This window comes from Elephantulus edwardii, unplaced genomic scaffold (genome assembly GCF_000299155.1).
Source record: "Elephantulus edwardii isolate Elephantulus edwardi_28Jun2011 unplaced genomic scaffold, EleEdw1.0 scaffold00507, whole genome shotgun sequence".
Classification (NCBI taxonomy): domain Eukaryota; kingdom Metazoa; phylum Chordata; class Mammalia; order Macroscelidea; family Macroscelididae; genus Elephantulus; species Elephantulus edwardii.
The window spans coordinates 50,827-63,583 of NW_006400257.1; the positions used below are offsets into that span (position 1 = coordinate 50,827).

Consider the following 12,757-nt stretch of genomic DNA (forward strand, 5'->3'; position numbering starts at 1 on the left):
AAAAAAAAAAAAAAAAAAGAAAGAGGAACCAGCTAAGAAGGCTCAAGAACAAATTAAGAGAGCCTTTTAAGAAGGGCAAATAGGGCACACGAGTTTGCAAGTAAGGAACGGTTGGAGGCCCAAGATTCACAGTGAATTTGTTCTCCTTACTATTCCACAGGACCTCCACGTTCACCCTCACCATCGCCATGGGCGTCCTGTTCTTAGAGCAGGCATTCAATAAAGGAGCAGATAAGGTCTACGTGCACATCAACGAAGGGAAGCTGTGGAAACACATCAAGCACAAATACCAGAACCAAGAGTAGTTCCTCAGGAGCCTCCATCCAGGCAAGAAGGACCAGCTCCACCCACTGGCTCTTTGCCCAATGTCAAGGCCACAGCTTGAAGATGATGCTTCAGTTATTCTTCATGGACCACCTTTACCTGCCTGCAAGAAAAGGCTTCCCTAGCAGATTCTAACTTCTGCTGATTTTGACATACGTCTCATCAGAATCATCAGCAAATAAATGTAAATTGTCCTTGGGGGAAAAAAGGATAAATATTAGATACTGCTTCTAAATCGAGTAAGATGAAGACTAAAGAATTTACTGCTGACATTGACAACATGGAAGCCATGGGTGACCTTGACAAGAAAATTTTCAATGCAGCAATCGTGGTGAAAGAGAATGGGAAGAGAGGAAGTGAAAACTGAGTGCAGACAACTCTGGATTCCTGTGAGGTAACAGTCCTGCAGTCTCATCTGCATCCTTGGTACTGGTCTAAGAATTCAGAAGGAGCAGAAGGCACTCAGCAACAGAGCTCCAGTACTTGGATCTGAGGGGCCCTGTGGTCTCTCCTCTCCCAGTGTCTCCAAGGCTGGTGGCTGCAGGGCCCTACCTCCCTGCAATTCTGCCTCTGCCATGCTGGCTCCCAAGGCCGCTCTCAAGGACTGCTTGGCAGGCTAGGCAGCCAGGCCTGACTCTCCTGGATCGTAATTAGTGCTGCTGCTAACGATGTTTGGCCCCTATGGAATAGCAACCTGGGAAATTCTGATATTTCCAATTTTCCCCCTCAGTGCTTTCCCGGATACAATTTCCCAGCCAGTGCCTGTGCTCCAGCCCTGGACCTCTTCACTAGCGAGAATTAAGCCTGTACCTCGGATGCCACTCCAGAGGGTCTAATCAGTTAACTGAAGTCATCTCCTAGCCATTATCACAGCATTATCATATTAACACAGGCACCAGCTTTGGGTTGCTGCGGGGGAAGGGGGTGGGGGCACTAGGCCAGCACACAGCACACAATTGAACATTGCTAGCAGCGTGATCAGAAAACTGATGGCTGAAGAGAAAGAACCCATCCAAGACAATGTGCTCTGAAACTTCCAGAGGCACAGCTCAGTAACCTAACTCAGATAAGGAACCGGGTGCTTCTCTATCCAGAGAAGAAGCCTCAACGACCAGAACCCTGGACGTTGCCCAGTGGCCTGGCGTCAAATCTCAGAGCCAGCTCTCCTCTGTCTCAGTGACCTGAGGTCCTGGCCTCTTGCTCTGGAAAGTGCTCCATACAGGGGAGCACCCTGATCTCCCAGGTGTTGAGATTTTACTTCCTTGACCAAATGGACCTCCAGTTTTCACAGGGTTATGCTAAATCCTATGTTTGAGGGTCTTAGAGGAAAGGTCAGAGGAGTGTCTGGATTAAGGACACCAGGACTGCCTGGATTATGTTACAGAAGAGTGACCTGTAAAGCCTTTAGAAAGCAACCGTAAAGAGGAAACCTGCAGTGCCTGCCCTGTGATAACTAAGCACCTAACCAGATAGACTTCATCCTGAAAGCCTTCAATGTGGATTACATCTCAGCATCAAGAAAACGAAAACTTCTCACCAACATACAACATATTGATGAATGGAGAAAAGATCAATGTTTCCTTGGCTCCACATTCAACATCCATGGTAACAGCAATCCAGAAATCAAAAGAAATCTGCTGTCAGAGACCTTCCCAAAACGCTAAAAAGCAAGGATGTCACTTTAGGAGCTGATGTGCATCTGATTCAAGCCACAATATTTTCAAATGCTTAGCGTGCACCTGGAAGTCGGACAATAAATAAGGATGATAGCAGACGAACGGATGCCTTTGAATTGTGTTGATGGAGTACTGAATATCTTGTCGACTGCCAAAGAAGCAAACAGGTCTGTGGTGGAGGAAGTACAACCAGAGTGCTCCTTAGAAGCAAAGATAGAGAAACTTCATCTTACATACTTTGGGCATGTTGTGAGGTGGGGCCAGTTCTTGGAAAAATATATCATGCTGGGAAATAGAAGAGAATCAGAGAAAGAGAAGAAGAGCCTCAATGAGGGTGATTAACACAGCGACTGTGACAATGGGCCAGAGCACAGCGGAGATGTATAATAAATCTTCTGATTTTTCCGTTTCAACTCCTTTCTCCTGAAGAGAGACTGGTGGGTTTGAACTGCTCACCTTTTGTTTAAATATAACCATAATGGCTAAATGTAACCACTATGCCACCAGGGCTTCTCCAAAGGCTTTGAAGTAATTGCAATCTCAAAACATGTGTGCTTAACACAGCAATAAACATGCATACATTCACACAATAGACTACTACACAGCACTGAAAACCAATGGACTTGTAAAACATTACACAACATGAATGACCCCGAAGGACGTTATGCTGAGTAAAATATCTCAGCACAAAAGGACAAATACTGCACAAATGCACCACTGTCATAAAACAGGACTGACATGGGGGCTTGGGGAGAAACTAGGAAAAGAGGAAATAGATAATGAACACTGTATTGAAACAGATGAAGGAAAGAACTGTTTAAAAGAATGATTAGGCATTATTTGTATGACAACGGTCCAGAATAAGAGGGGTATTGCGGAGTGGACTGGAGGAGGGGGAGGAAGGAAATTGTACAACAATGAATGAATGAAAATCCAACTTTTCTGTAAACTTTCACTAAAAACACAATTTAAAAAAACACTGAAAACAAACCCTGTATGCTTTACAATTTCTCCTGCTGAGCCTCCCAGGATCTAGGGCAACATGAGCAGTTATCACTGAGCAATGCTACTGACAACTAGTGACTTCACATAAAATGTCACACACAGCAGACTGTAGCCAGCAGTTCATTCCAGCGTGTTTTGTATTTCTCAGGAAAGTTTCCCAAAGCAGTTCCATGCAGTATTAATTAAGGATTTTTGTCTATCTCGCAACACCCAACAGGACAGAGTTCCTATCACAACCTTCTTTAAATTGGTACCTCTCTCTAGGCCTCTAGGTTCATTCCCAGTCTGTTAGATCCTCAGTGCTACCTAGGGATCTGTCCCCTGAAGCATGGAATAATGAAGGACTAGCTGTACAAAGGGCCTTGAATTGGAAATCTGTCTCTGTCACTGTAATCATTTGAGGCTGACAGTTCTAAGAAAAGGGATACCCTCAAGTTAGCTCAAGCATAGAAAGTTAGTGGTCACAATGCATAAGAAGCAGGATTTCTCAGTAGCTGAAGGTCATGGTTCTTCCTTCTCATGCTGGACCCACATTTACCATGATTCGCCAGTGCCTCGCATGTCTGCTTCCCCCTTACACACACACACACACACACACACACACACACACACGCCCCTGCTTCCCCCTTACACACACACACGCCCCTGGCTCAAGTATCTGCTGAGGAACTCTGTGGGTTCTCGAGGTTTCCAAGAGAGGAAATCTGACTCAGTTCCACTTTCTGGACTAAGCTCTAAATCAGAGGTGACTGTTAAGCCTACTAACTGACTGTCCTTGGGTAAGACCCTCCTATTGGCCCAATCATCTAAGGAAAAGGTAAAGGGTGACTTCGGAAATTTGGAGGATCCATACAGCATACACAAAAACAAATCCAAAATGGATGACAGGCCAAAATACGCAAATCAAAACCATGAAATACTTACAAGAAAAGCAGAGGCCGCTTTGTCAGACTTAGATGTCAACAATAGATTATCTAATAAAATAACAAAAGCAAAACTACAAAAAGAACAAATAAATGTGATCCATAAAAATTTAAAACTTTCATCCATCAAAATTTTGCTAAAAAATTTAAAAGACAAGCTACCATATAGGAGCATATTTTCAGAAACTATATATTCTTCAAGAAACTAATAACCAAAATATCTATATAAAACGTCAATAATTTAACAAACAAAAAGACAAATAATCCAAATATAAAATGAGCAAAATATTTGAATAGAAAATTTGTCAAAGAGGACATTTAAATAGTCACCAAACACACAAAAAGATGCTCAGTGTCATCAGCCCACAGAGACATGCAAATTAAAACCGCAATGAGCTACCATGTCATGCCTTCCAAAATGGCTAATGGAACCAGTTGTTCAATGAAAGAAAGAGGAGCCATCTCCTCCTGTGCAATTCAATTGCGTCTGAAAACCTGCTAGAAAGTCAACTATGAGTCAGTCCCGACTCTACGGTACACAACAACAACAAGATAGCTACCTAGAGAGGGAGCTCTGGAGGTCTGATAGTAAGGAGTTGTGCTGCTAATACAAAGGCAGGAAGTTCAAATCCACCAGTTGCAGTCTCCTCCAGTGTGATGTAAAACATCTAAAAATTTGCTAGAGGGTCAGGTATGAGTTGATTCCAACTAAACGGCACACAATAAAATGACTAAGATCTTTAAAACACACACACACAACCCAACAACAACAAAAACCCAACATAAAGAAACAGAGATGTGGAGAATTTGGGACCCTTATCAATTTCTGATGGGAATGCAAAATGGTACAACTAAAAAATACAACTACCATTTTTGTTGTTGTTATGTATCATTGAGTCACAGACAACTCATAGTTGACCCTGCAGCTGGCTTTCAGAGGCAGTAAATTGGATGGGAAGAGATTGTCCATCTTTTTCTTGTAGAGCAACTGATGGATTTGAAGTGTGTGTGTTGGCAGCACAGCTTCTTACTACCAAGCCTCCAGAGCTCCCTAGAATTACCATATTGTTGTTGTGCACCATCAAGTTGCTGACCCTCCAACGGAATTTCAGAGAAAATAAATTGCATGAGAGGAGATTGTGCATCCTTCTCCAGTGGGGCAGCTGGTGGAATTGGACCGCATGCCTTTGGGCATGCAGTGAAGCTTCTTACCACTAGGCCACCAGAACTACCTGTGACCTACCATGTTGCTGTTAGGTGCTGTCAAATTGAATACAACTCATATGAACAGCAGATTTGAACTCTGTCTTATCCTGTACCATCTTCACACCTCTTGACACACTAGAGCCTGTTGGGGAAGTCACTATGTCAATCTATCTGGTTGGTCTTCTCCTTTGCTGACCCTCCACCCTTCCCAGCATCATGTCCTTTTCCAATGAATAGCGCCTCTTAGCAGCATGCCCAAAGTATGTGAGGTGAATCCTCATCGTCCTTGCCTCCAAAGAGCACCCCCTCAAAGACATATTTGTTTGTTCTTTTGGTAGTCCATGGGATGTTCAGTGCTCTTTTTCAATACCACAGCTGAAAGGCATCAATTATTCTTCTGTCATCCTTATTCATTGTACAGCTCTCAGATGTATAGCAAGTGATTGGAAAGACTATGGTCCAAATCAGACGTACCTTAGTCCTCAAACTGACATCATTACTCCTCAATAATTTGGAGAGGTTCCTAACTGCAAATTTTCCCAGTGTGATGCATCTCCTTATTTCCTGACTGATGGGACCAAGAGTGTTAATTGTGGATCCAAGTAAGATGAAGTTGTTAACAGGTTTCAATCTCTTCTCCATCCACCATGATGTTACCTATCAGTTCACTAGTAAGAATTTTTGTTTTCTTGACACTGAAATGCAATCCATATTGAAGGCTGTATTCCTTGATCTTCTGCCACAAGTGCTTCAAGTCCTCCTCACTCTCTGTAAGCAAGATTGTGTCTCTGCATAATGCAGGTTATTGATGAGTCTCAACATACAGACTGAATAGGTATGAAGAGAAAATACAACCCTGACACACGTTCTTCTTAATTTAAAGCCATGCAATGTTTCCCTACTTTGTTCATACAGCAGGCTCGTGGTTAAGGTATAGATTTCATATGAGCACGATTAAGTGCTCTGGAACTCCCATTTTCCTCAATGTCAGTGCAACTTGTTCTGATACACACAGTCAAATGCCTTTTCATAGTCAATAAAGCACAAATACACCTTCTTCTGGTATTCTTTACTTTTAGCCAGGATCCATCTGATATCAGCAATATCCCTGGTGCCATGGCCTCTTCTAAATTCTGCTTGAACTTCTATGTACTGTCCTAGCTGTTTTTTAATGATCTTCAGCACTATTTTGTATACGATATTAATAATATTTTTCAATAGTTTCCACATTCAGTTGGATCACCTTTTTTGAGAATGGGAACAAATATGAACCTCTTCCAATCCACTGGCCAGACAGCTGTCCTCCAAATTTCCTAGAATAGGCTGTATCTGTTAATTGAAACAAGAATAGTGTTGTATTCATAGTCAAAAAGTAAATTTTAAATTCTATCCTGAAATACAATATTGTGAGTTATAGAATATTATCCATATACACACAAGGAAAACTAGTTAACATGACTATTATTCACATATATGCTCCTGCATCTAGAGCCAAAGAGAAAGAAGTTGAAATATTTTACCAAATCTTGCAGTCCAAATCGACTGAATATGAAATCAAGATGCATTAATGATAGTTGTTTACTGGAATGTAAAAGTTGGAAACGGTGAAGAAGGAATAGTAGTTGGAAAATATGAGCTTGGTGATGAAATTAGGCTAGAAATAATGGAAAGAAGCTCCACTGCCATCCTGAAGGTACACAGTTCAAGGCCACCAGCTGCTCTGAGGAAGAAGGACAGACAATCTGCTCCAGTACAATTTATTGCCTCTGAAAACCCACTGGAGTGTCATCAGCTCTGTGTCATTTCCAACTACAGTATACAACAACAACCACAACGATTTATTCATTGCAAATGTATTTTTTTGAAGACACAAATGACTTTACACATGGATCTCATCTGATGAGCTGCACTGGAATCAGACTGACTACATCTATGGAAGAAATCACTGGAGAAGCTCAATATCGGCAGTCAAATCTAGGCCAGAGACCAACTGTGGACAGACCAATTACTCATGTGCAAACTGAGGCTGAATAAAATGAAAGTAAGTCCACAAGAACCAAGATATGATCTTGAGAACTACCATATGGCCCATCAATTTCATGCTTAGATATATACTCAAAACAATTGAAAGTAAAACCTCAGAGATCTGTACAATGTTTACTGCATTATTTACAGTAATCAAAAGATGATAACAATCTAAATGCACATCAACCAATGAATAGATAAATTCAGTGTGGTACAGGCATAAAATGGAATATTCCAGTCAGTCAGAGAAATGAAGTTTCAAATTTTTTATTATTATTATTTATGGGTACTGTCAAATCAGATCTGACTGGCACAGGAGGAGATTGTTCCTCCTTCTCCAGCAGAGCATCTGGTGGATTCAAACCTCACGCCTCTGGAATTGCAGTGCAACTTCTTTTCAAAACCAAGAATTTATATAAAATTATATTTTTTAAAAATTGGGGGAGGTAGGATACATAATCCGAACTTCAGTAAAATTTAGGCCTTTCCCTTATGGGGGCATATAGGGTGTAAAAGAAGAGTTGCCGGTTCTAACTCAGTGCACCATCCGCACATTTGTCATTACACTTGAGCTCGTCATTGCAGCATCATGTCTGTTAACCTAATCGAGGGCCTTCCTCTTTGTTGCCGACCTTCCACTTTACTAAGTGTAACGTGTTCCTCTGGGAACTGGCTTCATCACATAATATGCCCCAAGTAAATGCAATGAAGTTACACTGCTAATGAGAACTCTGGCTACCCTTCTCTCAAAGACAGATCTGTCTGTTCTTTCTGCAGTCCCTGTTATATTCTGTGCTCTTAGCCAACATCAACCACAATTCAAAGCTGTCAGTTCTTCTTCGGTCTTCTTTATTAAATTCCAGCTTAGACATGCAGAGGAGGCTAATGAAAAGAACATGGTTCGGGTGAAGTGGAACTTAGTCCTCAAAGTGACGTCCTTATTCTTTAGTATTTTGGTGAGGTCCTTGACAGCAGCTTAATGCAATATGGCATTTGTACTACTTCCATGGGTGTTGATTGTGGATTCAAGCAAAATTAAGTAAGTGATAACTTCCTTCTTTTTTCTCTACTTAGCATGATGTTGCTTATCGAGGGAGAAAAACAGGGTATCCTCCTTTGTAATCCTAAAGGGACAGCTTTGGGATTGCTAGCTAACCCTTTCTGTGAGCTGTCAGCACCATGAATAATGGGAACCAAAGAGGCCTTCTGTGTCAAGTGGAAGATAAATTTTCCCCCATGTTTAGCATGACACTTTGATGGAATGTCTAAGCCAAGGTAGCTGCACTTTAAAAAAAAATTTTTTTTTAAAGCTGTGAAGCAAAAAGGAAAAGGTCTTCTCTGAATTTTAGGACCCAGGGGCAGAAACCTTATTTGTTATCCCTGGGTGCTACAAATGTGAGCATGCTTAACTGCTTCCTGAAAAAGCTTGGAAGTTTAAGTCTGTCCAGGGAACCTAAGAGGAAGCCTGGCAACTACTTATGAAAAATTACACGTTGAAAAACCTATAGAGCTCAATTCTGTTCTGATTCACATGAGGTCACTATGATTCAGAATCAACTCAGCTGGGTTTATGTGCTTTGAAGAACAAATTTCTCCTGAAATTTTGGTTAACGGTAATATTTTTCTTTTTATAGTATTGCTGTTTTATTGTGATTTTTTAACATTACTGTTTTAACAATAAATCATCCCATTTTCCTCCCACGCTTTTAGGAGGTTTTGTTTCAAACATGGAATTTATCTCAAAATTATTCATGTAAGCTAATCTGATATGAATGCCTTTTAAAAATGAAGCTCTCGAATAAATCTCTGTAATATCTTTCTTCAGATGACAGTAAAATCAAGTTATGTTTTCTTAATCTTATTAAAATTTGCTGTCTTCACAATTAATAGTTTATGGAGTTTATCTTTCAACATGGCTTTTCTCATTTACTTGAATGTGAATGACTGACCATGTGGGTGGGTGGGACTATGCTAATAGGGCCTGTTTGTTTATCCACAAAGGGATTGGCTAGCTACCATTCCACAAGGGGATTAGCCAGTTTCAACAATCTACAAAAGGATTGGCTAATCTTGTCAAGAAATGAAACAGCTGTAGCTGCAGACATAGAATCTTCCCCAACCAGAAGAGGAAAGGGATCTTTTCCACTCTGGTAAAGAGGAGGCAAGGAGGCTGAGCAACCTATGTGCACATTTCAGGAGCTGTCTTGACTGTATTCAGTTATAAATCTGGATTATAACCTTTAATTCTCTAAATACAGTTTTGTGTGGTCTGTGAGCCATCACATTGGATTTTGGACCCAGCCAAGCAGTAAGACTGGTGTTGGATGAGTAGAGGCATGGGAGTGTGATGGACACGTCTGACCTCATGGGAATTAGTTTTGTGTTATTGATGTTGTGTATGGGAACAGTTCATTCCTGTGAAGCTGGTAAGGGTCAGATATGACACTTCCCATGGGGCCCTTGCTCTTTTTACATAGGTATTAACAAATTATTTTCTTCTTTTAAAAAATATCTGCTAATATAAGATCTAGCAAAGATCAGAAAACATATTTATTGGACAAGTCTGCTGTTAGGGATCTCTCCAAAATACTGAGGAATAGTGATACTAGTTTGAAGACTAAGTTGCACCTGATTTAGGCCATTGTCTTTTCAATCACTTGCTGTACTTCTGAGAGATGGATAGTGAATAAGGATGACAGAAGAACTAATTAATGCCTTTGAATTGTGGTGTTGGAGAAAGGTACTATGTTATAGATTGCCAAAAGGACAAATCGATGTGTCTTAGAAAAAGTGAATCCTGAATGCTTCTTGGAAGTAAGGATGGCAAAGCTTTATCTCACATACTTTGGACTTGTTGCTAAGAGAAGATATCTTTGGAAAGGGATATCAGGCTTGAAAAGGTGGAGAGTCAGCAAAACAGAAGCCTCTTAATGAAATGAATTGATACAGTAACTACAGCAATGGGTTCAAAGATGTCAGAGATGAAGAGGATAGTACAGGATTGGGACAGGGTTCAGATATGCTGTTCACAGGGTTGTTATGTGTTGTACGGGACTCAACAGCACCTAATATCAACAATACTGTCATTTTTCTGTTTCTAGGTGCGCCTGATCCAGGCTGTAGTCTTTGCAATTACATGCTATGCATCAGAGAGTTGGACAGTGAATAGGGATGATAGAAAGAGAATTGATGCCTTTGAGCTGTGGTGCTGGAGAAGAGTGTTGAATATACCATGGACTGCTAGGAGAACAAACAGGTTTGTCCTGGAGAAGGTGAAGTCGGAACGCTCCCTGGAGTCAAGGATTCTGAAGCTTCGTCTGACATACTTTGGGCATGTTGCAAGGAGGGACTGGTCCTTGGAGAGGGACATCATGTTTGAGAGATTGGAGGGACGGCACAGGAGAGGAAGACCCTCGATGAGATGGATCGATTCTGTGAATGGAGTGGTGGGAATGAGTGTGTTTGAGATGGCGAGGTTGGCACATGATAGAACGGCGTTTAGGGCTCTTGTACATAGGGTCGCTATGAGTCACAAGCGACTCAATGGCACATAACAACAACAACATGAACTACTTTTACAGGGTCTTAGTGGGGGGAAAACACCACAGAAACACACATAGCAAAACTCTTTGGCGCAAATCGTATGCTCAAAATTCTAAATGTAATCTTTAACACCCAATTGAATTTATACTCAGGTTTTATAACAAAAACATTTACAAAGCCCATCAACAAACAGCTGGATAGAGAAGATGTGGTATATTCACACAGTGGAATATTATGGAGTACTGAAAAACAAGGAACTCATAAAATATTATACAAAATGGGTGACCCTGGAGGACATTGTGCTGAATGAAATATCTCAGTCACAAAAGGACAAATACTGCATATAATGTCCCTGATATAAAACAAAACTGAGATGGGGGTTGAAGAGAAACTAAGAAAAGGGGATAAATAATATACATTACAATGAAACAGATGAAGGAAAGAACTGTTTAAAAGAAATATATGACTAGATATTATTTGCATGACAACAGTCCAGAATAAGAGCTGCATGCATAGCAAAGTGAACTGGAGTGGGAGAAATAGTGCAACAATTATTTTCCAAAGAGAAAAGCAAACTGGGGGAGTGGGTAGGGAGGAAATGTACAATGAATAAATGGAAATCCAAGTTCTCTATAAACTTTCATTAAAATCTCAATTAAAATTTAAAATTTTTTTAAAATTTACAAAATAGATACTTTAATCACTAAAAATCACTTTTTTAAAAAATCACTTTTTAAAATAATTTTTTAATTGTGATTTTAACAAAAGTTTACAGAAAGTTGTGATTTCATTCATTCTTTGTTGTACATTTTCTTCTCCCCATATCTCTTCTTCCCAGTCCATTTTGCAATGCACCTTTTGTTTTAGATTGTTGTCATACATATAATGCCTAATCATACACTCCCTTCAGACAGTTCTTCCCCTCATCTGCTCCAATGCAGTGTTTATTATCTTTCCACTCTTTTCCTGTTTTCCCTGAACCCCCCTATATCACTTCTATATTGTAACAGTGGTGTTATGCAGTATTTGACCTTTTGTGACAGAAATATTTCACTTAGCATAATATCTTCCAAGCTCACCCATGTTGTACAGTATTTTACAAGTTTATTGTTTTTCAGTGTTGCATAATATTCCATTGTGCGGATGTACCACACTTTTTCTATCCATTTGTTTATTAATGGGCAGTTGAGCCACTTCCATCTCTTCAGTATCATGAATAACACAGTAATAAACATGAGTGTGCATATATTTGTTTGAGTTGTGGCTCCAGTTTCTTTAGGGTATACTCCCAGTAGTGGAATTGGTAAGTCAAATGGTATTTCTATTTGTGACTTTTTGTGAAAACACCAGACTGTCTTTTTTTTTTTAATTTTTTGTGCATGCACCATCAAATCAGATTTGACTGGTACAAGAGGAGATTGTCACTCCTTCTCCAGCAAAGCATCTGGTGGATTCAAACCGCACACCTCTGGGATTGCAGTGCAGCTTTTTGCCACTAGGCCACCAAAGCTCCCCCAGACTGCCTTCTGTAGTGGTTGTACCATTTTATATTCCCACCAGCAGTGAATGAGGGTACCAATCTCTCCACAAACTCACCAGCATTTCTTGTTTGTTTCCCTGTTGAACTTTGCTTTTGCTGGGGGAGTTTTGGTTGGTTGTTTTTTTATTTTGGTTTTTTTTTAAGTTTATTCTTTTTTTAAATATTTTTTCAAATAATTTTAATGAGCATTTATAGAGATTTTGGATTTCCATTCATTCATTGCTGCACTTCTCTCCCTGTCCAACCCTCCCCACCACCGTTCGCTCCTCTCTTTCAAAAGTAAAAGAAACACTCCTTCCCTGTTACACAATCCCCCTGCACCACTCCCACCACCCCAAGTACATTCCACTATGCAACCTTAATTGTGGACTCTTGTGATAACCATAATACCTTATCATACATCGCTTTTAAATTATTCACTCCCTCATCTGTTTCAGTGCAGTATACACAATTTATCCAGTTATTCTCAGTCTTACCCCAACCCTGATATCAATCCCATTTTACAACAGTGGAAC

The 12,757-nt window shown here is 40.3% G+C and overlaps 1 protein-coding gene across 1 annotated transcript in view; it reads left to right on the forward strand.

Annotated features, from left to right (window-relative positions):
- LOC102858616 (F-box/LRR-repeat protein 20-like) overlaps positions 1-305 on the forward strand; it is a 2,396-nt gene extending 2,091 nt beyond the window's left edge. The window contains exon 3 of the mRNA XM_006903084.1: positions 161-305. Within this exon, the coding sequence (XP_006903146.1) occupies positions 161-305 (145 nt within the window). The remainder of the gene's footprint in view (positions 1-160) is intronic.
- Positions 306-12,757: the final 12,452 nt, after the last annotated feature.